The 22,767-nt window shown below is 43.0% G+C and overlaps 1 protein-coding gene across 1 annotated transcript in view; it reads left to right on the top strand.

Annotated features, from left to right (window-relative positions):
• Positions 1-22,767, top strand: part of LOC126997583 (delta-sarcoglycan-like) — a 50,533-nt gene that overhangs the window by 4,962 nt on the left and 22,804 nt on the right. Inside the window, exon 2 of the mRNA XM_050858752.1 lies at positions 8,286-8,472. Within this exon, the coding sequence (XP_050714709.1) occupies positions 8,286-8,472 (187 nt within the window). The remainder of the gene's footprint in view (positions 1-8,285; positions 8,473-22,767) is intronic.

The following is a 22,767-nucleotide window of genomic DNA, read 5'->3' as shown; positions in this document are numbered from 1 at the left end:
GCTATCTCCCCCCTCCTTCCCTCATCCACAGTCCCTACTTACACCAGAGCCACCTCCACCATCACCGCAACCATCATGACAATTACCGGCAATAACAACTCACTAACTCTAACTGCGACGATTAATACTGTTTCCAGACCTAACGCTGCTGTCATGTGTCATCACCCGTGGACTCAGTCATCACCACCACCATCACCACGTCGAAAATCATCACTATTGTCGGGCATTCACTTCCTCTTCATCATCGAAATCACCACTCTGGCTAATATCACTTCTGTATACCTGAGCCTCATTTACAAGATAGCAAAAGTCAACAAAAAACTATCTCCTCTTTAACCATCAATGTTCTAATAATGTTAATCACTGCCACGTTGAAAATAAGTGTTCACACGATTATGTTTTCAAGTGTTGTCTTCTGGAAATTGTTTACATACACGCTTTATCAAATGGCGACGAGAAAATCCATATATGAAACCAAAGCAAACACACCACAAACTCTAACCCAGTAGTCACACTATATTACTCCATTTCCATCTCATTCCTTTCATCGGTGTCCATCATTACTGTTCTCATTACCACTACCACCTCTTTGGATTCTTTTTAGGAGCAGCGAGTAGCGGGCTTTTTTTTATTAATGTTTACTTTTTTGTGCCCTTGAGCTGTCTCCTTTGCTGTAAAAAAAAAAAAAAAAAAAAATATTACTCAGCCTCTATCTCCTCGTCCTCATCCTCTAGCTCCCATTTTGTTCCTCCTCCTCACGGTTAACACAGAATCGCATAATACACTAATCTACCCATTATGTAATTACTATAAAGACAAACTGTACCGACCATTACCACTACCACCACTAAATCTATTACTCGCTCAATTCTTACGTCGTCCTCCTCTTTTTCCTTCTTCTGTCGAGCTTATAATAAACATGCACTAATCTATCTCTCATACGTTCACTAAGGAGAGAGTTTTCCGTGCGACACCACCGCTAGAGAGCCAAAGAACGTGGTGGCAGAACGTGTATCCCTCAGGAGCTAACCTCGAGGCTCCAACAACCAAGATATATATATATGAATTGTGAACTCCATGACAATTAACACACTTGCCTTATTAAATCCGCCGGCTTCTCTCTCTCTCTCTCTCTCTCACCTGGACATGAAACGTGAAGGACATCCTCACAGACTCGCCTCATTAATTTAAAAGCCTTCATGCCACCCCCCCCTCCTTCCTTTTCACACGACGCCGCTTCCCCCTCCACCTCTGCCATAGCCGTGACGAGAGGTGACCCCTAACTCAAGACCTTTCATCCTAACACCCTGACACCGTGCACCTCCTCCGCTGAGTAACACAAGCTGCGTCGTGTGTATCGGGCACTCCAAGACTGTTTCGTAAGCTCTGCCAGTGGTGAGAGCCAGAGGACAGTCTTAGTTCATAATCTTACATTGTTCCACACCATCATATCGGCCAGGAGAGTATTAACAAAGGTATAACTGTGTATATGCTTATGTCATGGAAACTGATACTGAGAGAGAAAGCAAAAAGTTATCTAGTGAAATAAACAAATAATCTTTTTAATGTTTTCTTTATAATTTTCAGCGTTGGTTTCTAGTTTGAGGGATTTTCCAATACTGAAACTGATACTGAGAGAGAAAGCAAAATGTTATCTAGTGAAATAAACAAATAATCTTTTTAATGTTTTCTTTTTATAATTTTCTGCGTTGGTTTCTAGTTTGAGGGATTTTCCAATAAACATTTTACACATAATAACGTTGCATCACTTCCGGGAAAGGTGACTTTTGATCATGTTCCAAGCAATGAAAAATATTTCATTATGTAGCAAAACAAATATCTATTCAGCTATTGAGTAACATAAATCACCAGTAGAAATTAATATCCACTGATTTCCTGAATAAGAAATATTTCATTAACAACGCAACAAGCCATCAGTATAGTCACACCAGTCATCAGATGGCGGAGCAGGGGCGTGGTGCTCTTCATCGTCTCAATCAGTTATAACCTTTTGTGTAAATACCAAAGGATGTTGTGCTCCGTCATGCCACACTTCTTACCTGCCCATCGCTGCCTCTAAAACATTCATGACACTCAGGATCAAGATCAATGGGCAATGCCTCTGCGGAACTTTTATGTAGTAACGCAACATACCTGCAACGTTTCACCTTTTGTAACGAGTCACTGTTACAAGGTGGACTACAACACGGAGCAGATTAATTGATTTTCTGAAGCTTTACAGAGTTGTGAAACCTTCTAGGAATGCTCTTTTCGCCTGGCCATCGATTTGAAATAACTGACCACTTGCTCGGTGTACGTGTGTTTGGAGGTGTGTGAATAAAAGAAACACACACACACACACACACACACACACACACACACACACACACACACACACACACACACACACACACACACACACACACACACACACACACACACACACACACACACACACACACACACACACACACACACACACAGATAGATAGGAAGATAGATAGATAGAATAGAGAAGAAAGAAGCGAGAGGAGAGAAGAGAGAAGAAGAGAAGAGAAGAGAAGAGAAGAGAGGAGAGGAGATGAGAAGAGAGGAGAGGAGAGATAAGAGGAGAGGTGAGGAGAGAAGAGAAGAGAAGAACAGAGCAGAGGAGAGGAGACAGAAGAAGAGAGGGGACTGAGCTAGATAGATACATATATAGGTAGATAGATATAAAGTTTTCATTCATATTAATTAAGTCTACACTAACACAAAACATAGGCTCAAGTTTCTTCATTAACACCGTGTTCGAGGAGGCCAGGTGTGTGTGTTGCAACGTGCGTGATATCGAAGCGTAATGGGAAGCAAACCTAACTATAATTCCGTCAACTTCCAATACGTCAAGTTTAACCAGGAAGGGAGCGCCTAACAGCTTAAGTGTATGCTTCCTCTCATAAGCAATAATAGGGGACACAAAGCCATCAACGCTATTACACCGTCAACTCCCATTATGTTAAGTTCACTAAGGAAGGAAGTGTCAAAAGGGTTGTGTATAGTTAGATATTCTCAGACGCTTCCACTTATCACATCAACTATTTCCAAAAGCTGAGAAAGAGATCAGTCGGGTTCTAATGAGTGTTATATTAGGTTCATGGAACAGAGGAGGGGTCAAACTACCACTAGAGTCATAAAACTACCCACTGGAAATGATCAAAACTCCAACGAAAGCTGTATCAAATGTGTGTGCTAGGGGCTGTAGTGTTTAAGAATAAGCCCACATAGAGTTCATCATGGTAAAGAGGAAGGGTCAAACTACCACGTCATAAAACTACGCCCAGGAAATGATCAAAACTCCTACGAAAGCTGTGTCAAATGTGTGTGCTAGGGGCTGTAGTGTTTAAGAATAAGCCCACATAGAGTTCATCATGGTAAATAGGAAGGGTCAAACTGCCACTAGGGTCATAAAACTACCCACTGGAAATGATCAAAACTCCTACGAAAGCTGTGTCAAATGTGTGTGCTAGAGGCTGAAGTGTTTAAAAATAAGCTCCTAATACATAGAGTTCATCATGGTAAACAGGAAGGGTCAAACTACCACGTCATAAAACTACGCCCAGGAAATGATCAAAACGCCAACGAAAGCCTTGTCAAATGCGTGTGCTTGGCGCCGAAGTGTTTCAGAATAAGCCCACATAGAGTTCATCAGTCACAGAAATCTAATATCACTACAATAACGTAAACCTCATAATATTTCAAGCTCGGCCAGCAAAGGTGTTGAATTAATTTGGTGTATTTTCATCCCATAAATCCTAACAGTCGCAGAAAACTAATAACACTACAGTAACGTAACTTTATCATATTTCTAGCGCAACCAGCAAAAAAGGGTTGAAAAGGCTCTGTTTATTTTATTCCACAAGTCGTAATCAGACACAAAACATCAATATAAATACGGTAAACTTTATAATCTTAAGTTCAACCAGCAAGAAAGCGTAATCGATAAGACATATTTCATCACATAACTACTGGTCGGTCAAGAAATCTAATATCTTTACGAAAACGATAACTCCTCATATATTTTACGTTCCTTCAGGAATGGAGTGTTTAATAGGTTATGTATATTTTATCCCATAAGTCCTAATCAGTCACAAAGCTAATATCACAACATATAACGTTAACTTTTCATATATTTTACGTTCATTCAGCATGGAAATGTTTAATAGGTATGTATATTTCCTCCAATAAGTTCCAACACTCACATGATAAAGCTAACATCACTACGTTAACTCAACTGTATAATACCGTAAGTTCACCCGACAAGTAAGCGTGCAACAAAGGTGTATCTTTCAATACTTAAACATTAATCGGTCACAAACACTAATACCACTGCAATAACATAGCTATTATATTTTCGGGTCATTCAGCAAGGAAGCGTTTAACATGTGCGGTTTATACTTCGTCACACCAGCGTTAATCGGTCACAGGAAGCCCAAACCGCTTACATATCGCTGACCTTTAATGCGTCAGGGTCGCGGCTGGAGGAACAATGCGGGGATGTAACTGAATCGTCGCTTTGGGAGCTTAATTGGAATTTACGAACGGCGATTGGTTATAAATGTTTCTAAACCTGTGAACGGCGTTACGCGGCCCACAAAAATATTATCCTCAAATATGCGGACGGTTATTGGCTCTAAATGGCTGGTGACGTAAAAGGTATTACATAACCCGTAAACGCTCCCTGTGAAAGAGTTTAATTAAGAGAACTGTTAACTGTTTTGTGCCTCCCCGCCCTCGCCGCCACAACCCCCGCCTGGTACACAGCACGCCGCGCCTCCTGCTGCGTGAAGCCGTGGAAAACTACACTCCATAAATGATAATCCATAATTCCATAAATATTTTGTTACATTTACATTTTCTTTTGCAACTATAATAAAGAGTTTCAAAGAGAGTTTCAAAGAGTTTCGTACGCCACAGGAATCAGTAAACACACATATTAAAACTTGTTATAGTCATGAACCACAAAAAAATATAATACTCTGAATGGTGATGACTTTAAAAACATAGACAAGAACAATAAACAATAGATAGAGAGATAGAAAGATAGATAGACAGTTAGATAGACAGACTGACAGATGGAGAGATAGACAGACTGGCATGCTTTTAATGTATACAAATTCCTCAAAAGATAAATAATGAAGTCAAAAAGTAGAGATAAAGAAAGACCAAAACACACACACACACACACACACACACACACACACACACACACACACACACACACACACACACACACACACACACACACACACACACACACACACACACACACACACACACACACACACACACACACACACACACACAGACGTAAAAAAAAACTATATTAGAATCACAACTATTTTTCTGCACCGTCGCTAATCACAACACCCTTCGAGGCGGAAACCCTTTCGGGGAATGCACGCGCGAGTTTTTATCCCGAGCATTATTTATTTTCTCATAATAAAGTGCGTGTGAATCATCAAATAAATGAAAAAAAATAAAGAAAAATGTTTGATAGAGGTTGAGAAATAGTGGTGCGCTCTCTCTCTCTCTCTCTCTCTCTCTCTCTCTCTCTCTCTCTCTCTCTCTCTCTCTCTCTCTCTCTCTCTCTCTCTCTCTCTCTCTCTCTCGCTTTCCCTCTCTCTCTCTCCCCCTCTCTCCCTCCCTCGCTCTCTCCCTCGGCCGGTCACTTCGCAGGCCATCTCAGCAGCCGCCTCGTGTGCTCAGGGTTGCTGCCAGAGACGGCCCCGACCCAGCTAATGCCGCCACTATAATGCAGCCGCCGTATAATTGCCTCTGGAACTCCGCGCCCACGTACCCACCACGACCCCGAAGAGCCAAGGGCCATACACGCACACGCTATGCCTCACTGACTTCGATGGGTTCTTCTGAAGTGTTTTTCTCTCTCCCTATCCTTCTCTATCTATCTATCTATCTATCTATATATCTATCTTTATCTCTCTCTTATGAATGTTTCCTATTTTTTTTAACGTCATTTATAGTTGTCCAAAGAGAAAGAGATATAGATAGAGAGTTAGAGAGAGAAAGACAAAACACACACACACACACACACACACACACACACACACACACACACACACACACACACACACACACACACACACACACACACACACACACACACACAACCTAACCTCCTCCCCCTCCTCCTCCACACATTCACATACAGAGCAACAAAGGCACACAGAGAAATGGAGAAAGGAGAAATGAGATGCCGAGGGGAGAAATATAAAGAGCGAGAATTTTAATCGGAGTTGAAAGATTTAAAAGACAAAAAAAAAAAAAAAGGAGTTATATGAAAGAACAAATGTTTATCGTCTACGGTGCGACACGGCGAAAGGTAAGAAAAGTAAAAGTGAAGTATGAGGAAAAAGAAAACATGAATCATACTGGAATAAAAAAAGTGTGTGAGAGAGAGAGAGAGAGAGAGAGAGAGAGAGAGAGAGAGAGAGAGAAACTTGATAACAAATATTAATCAGTCGCATCCTGTTTACTTTCACTTTCTGACACACTCTCTTTAACACACATTCATTCACTCTCACTCTCACTCTCTCTCTCTCTCTCTCTCTCTCTCTCTCTCACCCTTGCCCTCCCTTCCGTTCTCTCTTTCCTCATCCTCACATCCTTTTTTTTTCTCCTTTCCCTCTCCCAATATCCTACGCCTTCACCTCCTGCCCTTCCTTCCCCTCCCTCCCCCTTTGCTATCACGCCCGTCGTTCTCCCTTCTCCCTGTGTCTTCTCTTCTCTTTCCCACATTTCTCTTTCTCTCCCTTTCCCTTCCCCTCACTATCACTGTCGCTCTGCCTCCCTCTTCTGCCTTTCCCTCCCTCCGTTGCACACCCTCAACCTGTCTGTCTGTCTCGTAATCCCAATCTCCACTCGCTGACTTCCCCAGACACTTACACGCCTCCCTCTCTACCTGTGCCTCGCTTTCTATCTTCTTGGAACACTCGTGGTGCCTTCCTTCTTTTCTCCTTTCCTTCCTTTTCCCCCAGTTTCACGCTGCACTTTCCATTCACTCCCTCCTTCCCCCCTACCGTCCTCCCCACCCTCTTCTCCTTCGAGTTGATGTGACAGCGTGTGATAAGGTGGTGTGAACAGATCCTTGTAGTACCAGCGAAGCATAGGTAGTCTTCGTAATCGGTTTAATATACACATATCTAAATCGAATACAGATATTGGCAAGAATGTGTTTAATAATGAATCGTGGTGGAGTGGAACAGACTTAGCAGTCATGTTTTGAGTGCAAATACAATGCACTTTCAAAAATGTTTGAGACTGTTTACCGACCAGCAACTCTGGCGAATAAATCGATCACGTGTCGCTGTTTGCTGAGAGGCTCGGCAAATAGCTCGGCAAATAAGTCGATCTTGTGAGGCCATTTACGCCGTTAACACAACCTCACTGTGTTGCCTGTCGCCGCTAAACAGTACGCTGTCCCCGCCAAAGGAGTGACTTATCATTGCTCAATTATCTGAGAACTATTAATACACAAATAGAACCCTACTTTGACTTATCGGATAGCAATACACCGTCGCTAGAATAGTACCTTACCGCCGCTTAGGAGAGTAACCTATCACCGCCAAAAAACTTAACTTATCGGTGCTGAGTAAACAATCACCTTCTAGCCTGCTCGATATATGATAACGAAAGTAATTGATATTCACCAAGCGGCTGTTTGGTAGACATCTACTCCGTTCAAGAAAAAAAAAGTAAGACATATTAATAGATAGGGAGGAAAAGAAGTGTTAGGTTTGCAAGATGTCCTGAGCAGACCGACTTTCTTTCTTTCTTTCTTTTTTTATGTTGTCTATAGCGGCGGTAGACTGTCTTGAGGGGCCTCTTGGGCGGCCCCAGCCCGTTAGTTGCGCAGGTGAATTTTATTTATAGTGGTTGCCGTGATGTATGACTCCAGCCTCTTTCATTTCATTCTTATTAACAGTACAGCATTCTCTCTCTCTCTCTCTCTCTCTCTCTCTCTCTCTCTCTCTCTCTCTCTCTCTCTCTCTCTCTCTCTCTCTCTCTCTCTCTCTCTCTCTCTCTCTCTCTCTCTCTCTCTCTCTCTCTCTCTCTCTCTCTCTCTCTCTCTCTCTCTCTCTCTCTCTCTCTCTCTCTCTCTTCCTTTCCTTCGCCAACAGGAGGCAGCCAGTCTCGCCCTTCACCTCCCACCTCTCACACCAACTCCTATTTCACACTCTCCCCCGAGCCACGTTCCTCCCCCTAACGCCCTCTCTCTCCCCACCCCTCAGGATGGTATCGGCGGCCTACAGATCGTGCGCGGGGGCATGATCACCAGCGGGGAGGTGCACGTCATGGAGAGGCTGGTGGCGGCCCGCATCTCCACGCCGCCCCACGTCCCACTTCGAATCCTCGCTGCCGAGAATTTCTCCATCTCCGCCATGGACAAGGACGGACGGACCAACAGGATCTTCATGGGTGAGTAATATTTGGGTTTTCGGGAATAGGAGAACAGTGGGAGAAGGAGAGGGAGAATGTAAGGGAAGGGGGAAGGAAAGCAGAGAGAGCAGTGGGTGAAGAAGAGAAGGATAATATAGAGGAAGGAGGAGGAAGAGAAGGCATAGAAAACAGTGGGTGAAGGAGGAGAGGGATGGTATAAGGAACAAGTAAGAGGAAACTGAGACGGATAAAGGAAATGAAGAGGAAAGGAGCGAGTGAGAACAAGGAGGAGGAGGAGGAAGAGGAGGAAAGCCAGCAGGAGATAGTGATGAAAGGAAAGAAGAGGGGAAGGAGGGAGGGAGGGATGAGAGGAAAGAACGGAGGAAGGAAGGAAGGACGGAGGGAGAAAGGCAGTGCGAGATAGTGGAGAAGGATGAAAAAATAGGAAAAGGAAGGAAGGGAAGGAGATGAGAGTGTGAGAATAGGAAGTGGGATGGAGGGGAAAATGAGGGAAGAACCGAACGAAGACAAAATGGAAGAGAAAGAATAGAGCGGAAAAAAAGGATAAATGGATGAGAAAAGAAAAAGAAAGGCGAATGTCTAAGAGAAAGAAAAGGAATGGAAAAAAGGTTAAAGGGGTAAGAAAAGAGAAAGAAAGTTGAATGTTTAATAGAAATAAAGAAAATGGAATGGATTATATATATTTGCCTCCGTGAAACTTTAAAAAAATGGATAAAGGGGTAAGAAAAGAGAAGGAATAATGAATGTTTAGGAGAAAGAAAAGGAATGGAATGGATAATATATATTTGCCTCCGTGAAACTACAAAAAACAAGAAGGATACATGACTGAAAAAAGAAAAAGAAGATGAAAGTATAAGAGAAAGAAAAGGAATGGAAATGATAATATTTACTTGCGTGAAACTACAAGAAATAACCACTAGAAAAAAGAAATACAACACTGGGAAATACTTCGTCTTTTTTTTTTATATCCCAGCCAGAAGAACAAAAATTAGAGAAGAGTTAAGAGAATGGAAATATAAGAGGAGGAAAAAGAATGGAATGGATGATATTTATTACCTCCCTGAAACTGCAACAACAAAACCAGATCCTAGAAAAAAATATCACTTGGAAATACTTTATCCTTTTTACTATTCCAGCCAGACGAGCAAGAATGAGAATAAAGAGAATGGAAGTTTAACAGGAAGAAAAAGAATGGTAAGGATAATATTACCTCCCTGAAACTACAACAACAAAACAAAACCCTAGAAAAAAATATATATCACTAGGAAACACTATCTTTTTTTTTTCTACTCTCCCAGCCATGTAAAACTAGGCACATCAACGATTATTTCAGTTTTACATGAAGTGACGCCATGTAGGTTGCCGGCTCACACTCCTTTTTGGGCTTATCTTCGTTCGGCCACGCTCAGAGGAATTAACGACGTACGATACGAAGATTAAACGAACAAAGTGCAATGAAAATACACTGAGAGCTGGTCATCCTCTAGCTGGGGGGGAGGGGGAGGGCAGAGGAAGGGGGGAAGGGGAGGAGGGGGAGGAAGGGGAGGAGGAAAGAGCAAAAAGGGGAGGGAGAAATGGAAGGAGGGGAAGAGGAAAGGGAGGGAATAAGAGGAAAGGAAGGAGGGTAGGGGAAAAGGAAGGGGAGGAGGAAGAGGGAGGGTAGGAGGGAAGAAAAGGAGGAGGGAAGAATGGAATTGGGTAAAAGGAAGAGGAGGAGAGGGTAAGAAAAAGAGGAGGAGGGGAAGAAGAAGGGAAGAGAGGAAGAGGAAGGGAAGAGGTGAAGAGGAAGGGGAAGAGGAAATAGGAAAAAGGGGAGGGGGAAGAGAAGAAAGAGGAAGGGGAGAGAGAGGAAGAGGAGAAGGAAGGGGGAAAGGGAGGGGGGAAGGGGGAGGCCGAGTCTGACCCTTCCACACGATACTGATGAAAAAAATTAAAATACAAAAACATTTAAAAAGGAAGGGACAGTCAGGGCGATTCTATACACGTTAAATTCGGGTGGATGTTCCCAAGCCTTTTAAAATTTACCAGTTGTTACTTTTTTTCCTCTCTATCTATCTATCTAACTATCTATCTCAAACATGTAAGCTTCGTGTCCATGTTTCGTGTTCTTTTCCCGTTTAATTTTCGCTTCTAATCCAACTCCGTACAGCTGATCATCTCCTTTCGTTCTCTTTTTTTTTCAGATACACTCCCACACACATACACACTTGTTCTTCTTCTCTCATCTGCCCACTCGTTCCTGTCTCTCTATCTCTCTCACTTTCTTCACACCTCGCATTTCCTTCTCCCATACACACCCAAACATATACACACATGTTTTTCTCTCATCTTCCCACTCATTTCTGTCTCTCTATCCCTCTCACTGTCTTTTTTTCACACCTTCATACCTCACTTTCTCCTCGCCCACAACTCCTTTCTCCATCCTCAACCTTATCTCTTCTTATCACACGTTTTAACTCACACCCTTGCTCCGTTTCTTCCCCCTCTTCCCCTCACGACCTCTTTTTCTCCTCGCCTCCTCGCTCCTACTGCACCTCCTCTTCCCTTCCCTTCCTTATTCATTAAAAACTCTATCCCTTCATTCACTCTGTATCTTCCTCTCGTCGCTCTCTCATCTTCCATGCTTTACTGCAACACTTTCTTGTCTCGTTTTCTCCCCCACAAGCACCGTGTTTAGGAAAATGTGTAGACTGTGTGGTCAGATGAGAGTCGTCTCCCACATCGTCCGTTTGGTGGAAATACTAATTGATATACATTAGAATATTCGATTTTTTTACAGTACAGGAAACAGCTCAAGGGCAAAAATAAAAAGGAAACAAAATGGCAAGTTCAGCACTGTTCCTATAAAAGCCAAAAGAGAGATCGATTCCTGATGGCGAGGCGTCTTGATACACCCCTCCTGAAAGCGTTAAAGTCGTAGGCAGGACAACACACAGAGGAAGGATGAATAGAGGAAATGACTGGTTTAACACAGCCATCGACGTACGTAGTTTCTTACGATATATGGTTAATTATGTGTTTCCTTTACTTGTATGTGTTTATAATCCTGTACGTAAAAAAATGTGATAAAGAACAGAAGAAATGATTGGTTTAAGACAGATATCAACGTAGTTTTTTACGAGATATATTAAATTATGAGTCTCCTTTGCTTCCATGTGCTTATAATCCTAAATACTGCAACGACATATAATACACATTACACCCACACACCTCCCTGGAATCACAAGCCTGTCGGGAATTCGCTAAAACACACTTCTTTCCTGTTATATATTTTCCATTTATTAGTTTCTTTTTATATCTCGCCCGATAACCTGTTCATTCCTTTGGCAGTTAACACAGACATAATAAAAAGATAAAAACTGTGTGTGAAGAGAAAAACACGCCCAGTTCGTTTACTTTGAGAAAAAGGCGATCACGATTAATAACTATGAGTGATTACAGGGGAAAAAATATACCTTTGAAGGACTGAGAGAGAGAGAGAGAGAGAGAGAGAGAGAGAGAGCAAAGTTTTTTAAATGGATGCGAGACACGTCGTTCGAGTGGAGATGAGAGCAGAAAGGGAGAGAGGGTGAGGAGAGGAGGAGGGGAGGGGAGTGGAGGAGGAGGAGGAAAAGGGGAGAGAGGCGTGTGAGCAGAGGAATGGAGGGAACAATAAATCAACAAAATATCGGTTCGGGAAACAAAAACAAAAAAAACACTACCAAAGAAAGTCCCGCTAATGAAATGATGGGTTGGTATTTAGTTGTTGTTGGTATTTCGATTTAGAGTTAGACGTTATTTAAGAGCTGAAGCTGGTACTTAAAACATTATAATAAACACAAGTAAATAAAAAAATGCTTCAAAAACTGTCATGATGAGAGACAACATATGATGAGTTGAAGTTTGTATTTAGAACATCATAATAAAAATGCCTGTTGGTGATGGCGCAGTAAAATGAGGACAAAAATAATTAATAAAGTCTACATTAGCTTACAAAATGCAACACTGGCTTTGACATATCACAAAAGTTCTGCCTGTCTCACTGCCTCTCTTTCTATCTATCTATCTATTTATCTGGCGTTCTGTTCAAGAGCATCGCAACACCCACCCACGCACACACAGAGGTATACATTGTTACATTGCTCTTGGATAGCCCTATGGCACCTGACCTGACTTTTCACTTCTACGATGACATGATTGTGAGATGACATGCCTCGGGTTGTGTGTGGGTGGGAGGGGCATGGGAAGGGGGGAGCAACTCAACACCCACACACGGAGATAGTTTGTTATAATGTTTCAATGTTTTCTGATGCCTACAGAGGTGTATAGATTGGCGTAGGCGGTGGAGGAGATTGGGGAGGAAGACGAGGAAGAGGAGGAGGAGAACGAGGAGGAGAAGGAGGAGAAGAAATAAGAAAGAGAAGAGGGAAAAGGAAGAGGAGGAATAAGAAAAAAGAAAGGGAGAAGGAAGAAGAGGAGGAACATAAGCTGAAAGAATAGGCGGTGAAGGAAGAGGAAGAGGAAGAGGAGGAGGAAGAGGAGGAGGAGGAGGAGGAAGGCATGCATACAAAAGACAGCAGCGGAGAATATATTGTTTGAAACGGAGAGTGAAAGGGAAATGAAACAGATGTAACCATGGTAACGAGCAGATCTCTACCCCCCCCCTCACCCCCACTTCCGTTCACCTGGGGGCATTTAGCGCACTCTGTCACCAGTGTCACCTGTTGCTCAACCCACCTGGGGCACCGACTCACCCCGCCGCTGCAGCCTCGGCCACACCACGCCGCCATGTCATTCACTTCAACTCAACTTCGACCTCTCGTTTCCTCTCGCAAAGTAACTGTTTCGTGTTATTTATGCTGTTAACGTTAAGGTGCCTATTGTTATATTTGTTTTTACTTTTCTTATGTTGTATCTTCGTTGTTATCGTCATCATTGTCTTCTTTACGTTCAGTTCAATTATACGTTCAGTCTCATCTTGCAAAGTTTCAATATCATTTCTGTCATTAACGTTGAGGTATTTATCTTCATCCTTTTTAGCTTTCTTATTTTGTATCTTCGTTCTCCTCTTCATCCTCTTCGTCTTCGTTCTTGTCCTCCCCCTCTTCGTTGTCCTCCTTCCTCTTCGTCTTCATTTTTCTCTTCCTTTTCTTCCTCTTCCTCATCCTCGCTCTGATTCTCGTCCTCATACTCGTTCTCTTCTTCGTCCTCGTCCTCTTCTTCCTCCTCCTCCTCCTCCTCCTCCTCCTCGTCCTCGTTAAAACCACCCACATTAACATTACCAGCCGCTGCACAATACACCGAGTGACTATATCGAGAACTGCCAGCCGGGCGCAACAGACCCCGCCTCCCCCATACACTTTTCCCTCCCTTTCTTTGCCGGCCAGCACGCCTCTTGCACGCCTCGCCCCTTCCTCACCCTCTACAGCCCCGAAGTGGGAAAACGGCCCACTAGCCACTACAAACAGAGACTCCCACGACGATAAAACATGAGATACAAGGGTTATTATGGCATTCCTAAACACACACTTTCTCCCTCTCTCTTTCTCCTTACCCCCTTACCCCTTCCACCCCTCTCTCTCTCTCTCTAGTAAACGCGGTATGTCGGGGGTAATTATCAAGGGGGAAAGGAGTGTATGGGAAGGTCACGAAGGGGTAATGTATGGATGTCACGTGATGTATACGTGTACGATGACCCGGTTAATTGTGTGGGTACCTGTTAATTACCATAGATCAAAGGTAGAAGGAAAGGGTTGTATGTACGGTAATAGAGGAAGGTCACGTGATATGCAATGCCGCGGTGACCCATGCTGAGGTGTTGGTATTTGTACGGAGAGGTCATTAGAGGGGGAGGAGGAGAGGGGAAGAGAAAGAGGGGAGGAAAGCTAGAAGGTGTGAGGGGAGGAATAAAAGGAAAAGGGAAGGATAGGAGAATTGGGGAGGGAAGAGGAAGAGAGGGTAAGACAGAATGAGAATGAAGAAAAATGATTATGATTTATTTAACAAACTGAAAATTCAAGTTTCGTCTGGTTCTTTCATACTTCTACTACCTTTCCCGATGATTTATATTTGGTTACATACTCAACTTTCTTTTCTACGGTTATTTCTACGTAAAAGTCAATGGCTCTATCCACCTCTCTACCTCCTTGCCTGTTCTCTTACTTTATCGGTTTGAATGCAACCAGGACTTCACACCTCCCCCCCCCCCCCACCACCACCATCACAGACCCTCTCCCCTCCATATCCTTCACTCTATTTCCGTCATTCTTTTCATTCTTGTTTTGTATTAAATGTTCCGTTCGACACACACTTTTTTTCCCCGTCCGCCAATTCCTCACTTCCTCTTCGTCCTTTTCCTGCTATTTTTCGCTTTGTTTCCATCTCTTCCGTCTCCTTTCTCTTCCTTTACTCAATTATACTTCATTTACGCTTTCATGCCTTCTCCCGTGTCCTTCAATTTGTTCCTGTCCCTACGTTTCTATACATAATTTTTTTTTTGCCATCCTCGAATCCGCCATGTATGTTCCCGCTTCCATCTGTCTCTCGTTTCCTGTTCTTCTTTTTATTTCCTTTCCTTTCCTTTCTTTTCATTCTCTTTCACATGTCGTTTATTTCATCCTCTCCGTCTTCTGTTTCTATCAAACCATTCCATTTACTTACACGTTACAAAGTTTATCTGTTCCTTGTATCCCTTTCCCTCTTTTTATATCCTTCACTTTCCTCTCCTTCTTCTCACTCACATCCTTCATTTCATCCTCTCGTTGTTCCTCTTTTTTTTATCGAGGTATTCCTTCTACTTGCTTCTTCCTTCCTTTACTAGTCCCTTTCATCCTTTTCTTACTTCTTACTTCCTTACTCCTTCCTTACTTCCTTATTTCCTTCCAATCTCCTCGTATTCTTTATTTCATCGTCTCCTTGTTCCTCTGCCTTCATCACGCCGTTTCTTCTACCTTCATTGTCCCTCCTGTATCGGCTCCCTTGCATCCTCTCCTTACTTTAACACCCGTCACTATCCTCGCCTCTGTCCGTCCTCCCGTCTTCGCCGTGGTCCGTGAAAACACAGGAGTCACATACTACCTCGCCGCACGCCACCCCTCGAGTCTCAGAGGAAATTCCAAACCCCATTTTCTTTGCAGCACGAACGAAGACTTGTTCAATAGAAAACTAGAGTGAGGAGGATAATTAAATAATCTTTGTCCCTCCACACGCAAGGCACCAACGTAAAAGGGGAATGGTAAGGGGTTAGGAGAGAGGGAGGGGAGTGAGGGAAAGAGAAGGGAAAAGAGAGAGAGAGAGAGAGAGAGAGAGAGAGAGAGAGAGAGAGAGAGAGAGAGAGAAAGTTAGAAAAGGTAGACAATAAGAAAAAAATAATAAAAGAAATTCAAGTCCATTCACGGACCGAGGCAGTAATCGTGTAGTTCCCTTTTTTTCCGACATCGATGTACTTACTCCTTCACTATTTCCTCTTCCTGCCTTGGCCGAGGAGATGAGGGAGCGTAACAAGGCGTTTGAATATTGATGCGTCTTGTGGAGAAAACGAGGGACAGGAGGAGGAGGGAGAGAGGAAGAAGGCGGCGTGAGGAAAAAGGGTTAGAAAGGAACGACGCTTGAGTTAAGAGAACGCTGCTGCTTGTTGCTGTTCTTGTGGTTGGTAGATTGACGGAACGGAGGAAGGCTTAGGTAACACTACTGATATATGTGAAAGTATCGCGTGTTATCATTATAAGAGACGAATCAGGTAAAGGGGAAGGAATAATGACAAACTTGTTCAGACGCACACAAACTCCTGAGACGCCAAGAAAGGGAAAATGGAAGTGAAAGCGACGAAAGAGGAGAAAGAGGACAAGATAATTTAGACGAGTGTAGTAATGGAGGGACAGAGGGATGATAAGAAGGATGAAAAAGGACAATACACATTAAAAGAAACATAAATGATGAGTTTTCTACTGATGTGGTGTTTTGGTAGATTAACGGAACGGATTGTGGCTTACGATATACTACTAATAAATGTTGATATAGCACGTTTAAAGGAGGATGAAAAAGGACTATACACATTGAAAGGAATATAGATACTGTGGTTTTGACTGTTATGGTATTCGGTAGACGGACTAAACTAACGAAGACTTAGGTGGGACTACCGATAATGTGACTATTGCACGTTGAAAGTAGGATGTAAAAAGACGATGTACATTGAAGGAAATACAGATGCTGAGGTTTTTACTGCTGTGGTATTTATTAGGTTGACTAAACGGAGGAGGGCTGGTATAAGAGTATTGATAATTGAGAACATAACACTTGGAAATATGGGCCAGAAAAACGTTGGAAACTGAAGGCGACACAGCTGCTGATAATTTTGGTTAATGCTTTGTTTACCAGATTGGCCGAACGGACGAAGAACGATAAATAATGAAAATAGCAAATTGAATGAGGGGTAGGAAAGGACGCGCTATATTCTGAAGGAGAGGATTTCCGTTAAAGAGGAAGGAGTATTGAGGAGATACGAATACAGGAAAAAGAGAACAGAAGTGAAGAATACGAAAACGCAAAAAAAGAGAACAAGTGAAGATGGAGATAATTTATGTTAAAGAAGAAGGAGGATCACGAATATACGATTAAAAGAAAAATAAGAAAACAGAGGTGAAGCATGCAAATAAACAAAAAATAAAACATAACTGAGGCATATAATAACGAACGCCGCTGCTGTTTCGTTTGGGAGACTGACTTAATATTCTGAAGGAGATGATTTCTGTTATAGAGGAAGAGGATTGAAGAGAAACAAAGAACAGATGCGATGTATATGAATAAGCGGAAGAAGAAAACGTAAATGAAGCATATAATAACGAACGCTGTTTCTTTGTTGTTTGGCAGACTGACTAAAGAAAAGCCTCGTACAGAGCTTGCGTGGGAATACTCATAAACAGAGTATAGCACGCGGAGAGCCGTTGTGTAGGAAAACGGTGGGTACTTTGCAACGGTAAGAACATTGAAAGACTAATTACAGCAGCTTAAAGGATGTTATGGGGTAGTTTTGTGTTTCTTCTGCAGCTATAAAAACTAAGGTACCTAAATATAGCTCGTGAAAAAGGTACTATGAGAGTTTTGTGTTTCTTTCGCAACTATGAAAAACTAAAATGCTGACATATAGCACGTGAAAAGGTACTATGCAGCAATTTTGTGTTTCTTTCGCAACTATGAAAAACTAAAAGGCTGAAATATAGCAGGTGGAAAAGGTACTATGCATCATTTTTGTGTTTCTTTAGCAAGTATGAAAAACTAAAATACTGAAATATAGCACGTGAAAAGGTTCTATGCGTCAATTAATTGTTTCTTTAGCAAATATGAAAAACTAAAATGCTGAAATATAGCAGGTGGAAAAGGTACTATGCATCATTTTTGTGTTTCTTTAGCAAGTATGAAAAACTAAAATACTGAAATATAGCACGTGAAAAGGTACTATGAAGCAATTATGTGTTTCTTTCGCAACTATGAAAAACTAAAAGGCTGAAATATAGCAAGTGAAAAAGGCAATACAATGTTTCATCCCCTTCTTCCATCCCCTTCTTTCATCCCCTGCTTTCATCCCTTGTCTTACATCCTCTGCTTTCACCCCTCGTCTTTCATCCCTTGTCTTCCATCCCCTGCTTTCATCCTCTTGTTTCCATCCCTCGTCTTTCATTCCCTGCAGTGAGAACATTTATCAAGCAGAATATAACACGCTCAGAGCCGCTCGTGATTCTTCTACGTATAACTGTCAGAATATCGGTACTTGAATATAGCACTGTGGATTTCTTATATACATTAATGATTCTCCTACGTGATGCTCTAAGGCTATTGGTGAGTTATATACATTTGTGATTCTCCTACATAAACCTCTACGGGTATTGGTGACTGAATATAATACGCTGACTTTCATGATATAGCGAAACAGTTTACTCTTCTGCTTTTGTTGATGAAAGAAACGCCTTGAGGGAGGAGTTGCATTGCTCGTGCGTCATACAGCAGCGATACACCTCCCTCTCAGTGTATTTATAGCCAGGCACTTCTCTGTAATTGTTAAAAGTGATTGGAGTGTAGCATACAAACAGTAGCAGGAGGACTTCGTGTATTTAAAGCCCAGTTTCTCTCGGCAGTACGTGTTGATGGTAATTCTGCCGCAGTAACTATCCGTGGCCTGAGAAGCTGCGCTGAGGCTCCACTAAAAACAAGAGGCTGTTTGTTGGGCGATAAATGAGATGCTTATCGTATTTACATATTTTGCATATTCCCAAGCATACACATTTTGTAAATACGCGTGGGGGAAAATAGGAGGAGGAGGAGGAGGAGGAGGAGGATGGATGAGTAGAAGAGGAAGAGAAGGATGAGAAATTGGAAGAGGAGGAAAATAATGAGGAGCAGGAGGAGGAGAAAAAGAGTGGAAGGAGGAATAGGAAGGATGAAGAGGGAGAATAGGTAGAGGAAGTGGAATAGGAAGAAGATTAGGAGGAAGAGGAGGAGGAGGAGCAAAGGGAGAAATAAACGAAACCCGGCTAGGCGATACCGTAGAGTTTCAACATTTTTCTTGTCTACAGCGGCGGTAAAAGACTGGCAGCGGAGGAAGCCATTTCTTGTGTTCTGACCGGCTTGACGCAAATGAAACTTACCCCGCCCCCGCCCCCGCCCCTGCCCCGCCCCTTTCCACCACACCTCCCCTTCCCTCCCCTTCCCCATCAGCCCACCGCAAGCCCCACCAGCCCAGGGCCTTAACTCGTCACGCGGGTGCGCCTCAACGGGGAAAACCTCATCATATTTCCCTTGACGACTTTCGAATTTATGCATAACAAGAAAATGCCCCTGTTATTATGTACTATATCAGCGCCTAATGAATTTTAATCCGGCATTATCCGGCAAAATATGTCTCCGCCTGGACGGGTCTGCGGCGCGGCGGTGGTGGTGGTGCCGGTGCTGCCCTCTGCCGGGGGTCGGTGGAGGCGGGATGCGTGCATTCATTATTCTCTGTATACTCTTTTTTTGGTGGTGTTTTGTATATGTTTTTCTCTTTCCGTTGTACAGACAGGTAAATTGTGCCGCAGGATATTCGTGTTTTATATCGGCAGTGATCACGGATGGATATTTTTTTGTGTTTTGTTTCCCTCCCCGTGCAGCGGCGGGCGAGGAGAGGCCGCGCGCTGCCAAACAAATACCGCTCTAAATACGTATTCTTTTTATAATACCTAAACAATATGTATTGGCGCTTTACAGAGGAATACACACATAAAAGGCTCACGCGCGCGCACACACACACACGAACGCACACCCACCCACACACACACATACACACAAACACACACATACACACCAATAAACTACATTCTAAATCTCATCATACGCAACGCTAAACTATACATAACCAATGACTGACAGTGAACGAGGTTGAAAGGAGACATGACCCAACACGTAGCGGCTGACCAACGTACAGAAAAACAACACAAATGTCTGACCTACCCTGACAACCACAAACACAACTGACAACTCAATTTTTCAGGGGTCAATAGTATGTTACAGGATGGAGCTTGACGGCTGACTGCAAATTAACACTGATCTAAACAGCGATTACCACAAAGACTAACAGCTCCTCTCAGTCCCGTCATTATAGGTTATTAAAAAGTGTCAGGTGATCCCATTTAAGAAGTGTACCGCTCAGAAAATGCACTCGACGGTTTAGGTTGGAGACGTAGACAACTCTCCTTTGTACTTGCGTTATACTCGTTGATGTTGAAGGTAAAAGATCAAGAAAAATATATGAAAAAAATCGACACTAGTTTTCATTATTAAAATCTATCATGAACTTCATCTAGCAGGAACAAACGAGATGCCTAAGAAAGAGTAAGAACTAGGAGGATATACTGTCCCTCTCTCTCTCTCTCTCTCTCTCTCTCTCTCTCTCTCTCTCTCTCTCTCTCTCTCTCTCTCTCTCTCTCTCTCTCTCTCTCTCTCTCTCTCTCTCTCTCTCTCTCTCTCTCTCTCTCTCTCTCACTCTCTCTCTCTCTCTCTCTCTCTCTCTCTCTCTCTCTCTCTCTCTCTCTCTCTCTCTCTCTCTCTCTCTCTCTCTCTACACATCTATTTGAACCCTCCCTTATCATATTTCCTTCTACTAACCCAGAAACCCAGAGCCTTATCCCTTTACCTTAGCTTATCTTACCTTACTCTCATCGCCAACCACCTCCCCTTCCTTTTCCTAACCCATCTATTTGAACCCTCCCTTATCATATTTCCTTCTACCAACCCAGAAACACAGAGCTTTATCCCTTTACCTTACCTTACCTTACTCTCATCGCCAACCACCTCCCCTTCCTTTCCCTAACCCATCTATTTGAACCCTCCCTTATCATATTTCCTTCTACCAACCCAGAAACACAGAGCTTTATCCCTTTACCTTACCTTACCTTACCTTACCTTATTCTCATCCCCAACAACCTAAATCATCCCTTCCTCAAATCTTCTCACCAATAAATCAACCATGGCAAATCTCTCTCCTATCTCCCCAATTTCACTTCCCCCCCTCATCGCATTCCTTCTCATATACCATTCCACAACTTGACATTCATTCCTCCTTCTCTTTCCAATAGTCCCTTTCCTTACGCCCATCACCCTAGTACAAGATCACAATTTCCTCTCACTCTACCCTTACCTCCAACCAGCTATCCATATCACATCTCTTACACACCATTCCATAAGCTAACATTCCCCCCCCCCCCCCTTCGCCCTCCTTCACTCTCTTTCCTTACGCCCATTACCACAGCAGCCCACAACTTCCCTATACTCTGCCCTCAACAACCCTCACCACTCTCCCTTTGACTGTCCATCACCCCTAACCATCTCCCTTCTCTACTCCGATCACCCCTAGCCACCTCCTCCCCTCGCTTCCCATCCTCCCTACGGCCTCGACACCATGACATGCATAGTAGCGTTCTGACATCGGATTCAGCGAGTAGGTTTTTATGTATTAATTTATTCGCGTCCCCTATCTCTTCATGTATTTATTTGTCCCCGAACGTTTATTGTGTTGCTGCGTCATTTTTCGATATATGTGTTGTACCCACGGCCAACAGCGGCATGATGGGTGTACATGTTTGAAATGGCGATGGTGGTGAGGCCTGTGGTGTGTGTTAGATATATTTTTGAAGATGAAGGTGATGTTTTTTTTTTATTCTCTCTCTCTCTCTCTCTCTCTCTCTCTCTCTCTCTCTCTCTCTCTCTCTCTCTCTCTCTCTCTCTCTCTCTCTCTCTCCTTAATTAACACGAAAACGGGCAGACAATTATATACACATAATAGAACTGAAACTTTGAAACATGAAACGTGTGTACATGCGTCTTGTTTCCTCCGCTTCCTCCTACACACACGCACACGCACCCCCCCCTCACACACACACAGGAAACGGCGTGACCTTTGACCTTGGCACGCACAATGACCGCCTCGCCGCCTTGATGACCCGATAACCGATACCGCCGAGACACGTGTGGCCTTATCGCAGCCCTTCTCGGGTACATATCGGGCCATGATTGGAGACGGAAGACAGGACCGGCGCAGCGTCATGTCCACTGGCAGGAGAGATATGTTAGTTGTAACTGTTTCATGCTACTACGATTCTAAAGGGTGTTGATGCTGTTATGTTAGAGTATTTGAAGAAGAAAGTATATAAAGGGAGTATGTTAAGGAAGATAAGTAGGTGGATAGTTAGAAAGAAAATTGGGTAGGTAGGAAGAAAAAGGGGGAAGGAAAAAGAGGGAAAGTCGATAGGTAGGAAGGAAAGTGGACAAATAGGAACGACAGCGGTTAAGGAGGAAGAGAAGTGGATAAAATAGGAAGAAAAGTGGGTAGGTACGAATAAAAGTCAATAGCCAGGAAGAAAAGTTGGTAGTTAAAACGATAAGTGGATGCAGGTAAAAATATAGGATAAAATCGAAAAAAAAATCGGATTCAAAGACACAAGAGAAATATATCAGTATACATGTTTTATTGTGTCAAACGAGTATTGCCACTCAAACTTATTCACTTATTCACTTATGCCGCACAGTTACGGGCGTCATAAAAGGAATACAACAGAACAGCAAACCAATGGAGGGAGAACGTAGTGGAAAGTAACTGCGGGTTTGTTTTGTGTTTTCTTTGCTTTTTACGCCTGGAATCAAAGGTACCAAGCACGTTACTGAAGGGGGAGGGGGGAATAAATAAGAAGCGAAGTGTTCCCGCAAAGTAAATATAATCATACAAATACACCGAAGATTTATTCAAAAGGAAAATCATAAACTAAACCCGCCCCGCCGCACCGCCGACCCCGCTTCCGCTGCCGGGGT

Source organism: Eriocheir sinensis, chromosome 12 (genome assembly GCF_024679095.1).
Source record: "Eriocheir sinensis breed Jianghai 21 chromosome 12, ASM2467909v1, whole genome shotgun sequence".
NCBI classification, from domain to species: Eukaryota; Metazoa; Arthropoda; class Malacostraca; order Decapoda; family Varunidae; genus Eriocheir; species Eriocheir sinensis.
This window is presented reverse-complemented; position numbering and strand designations above follow the sequence as displayed.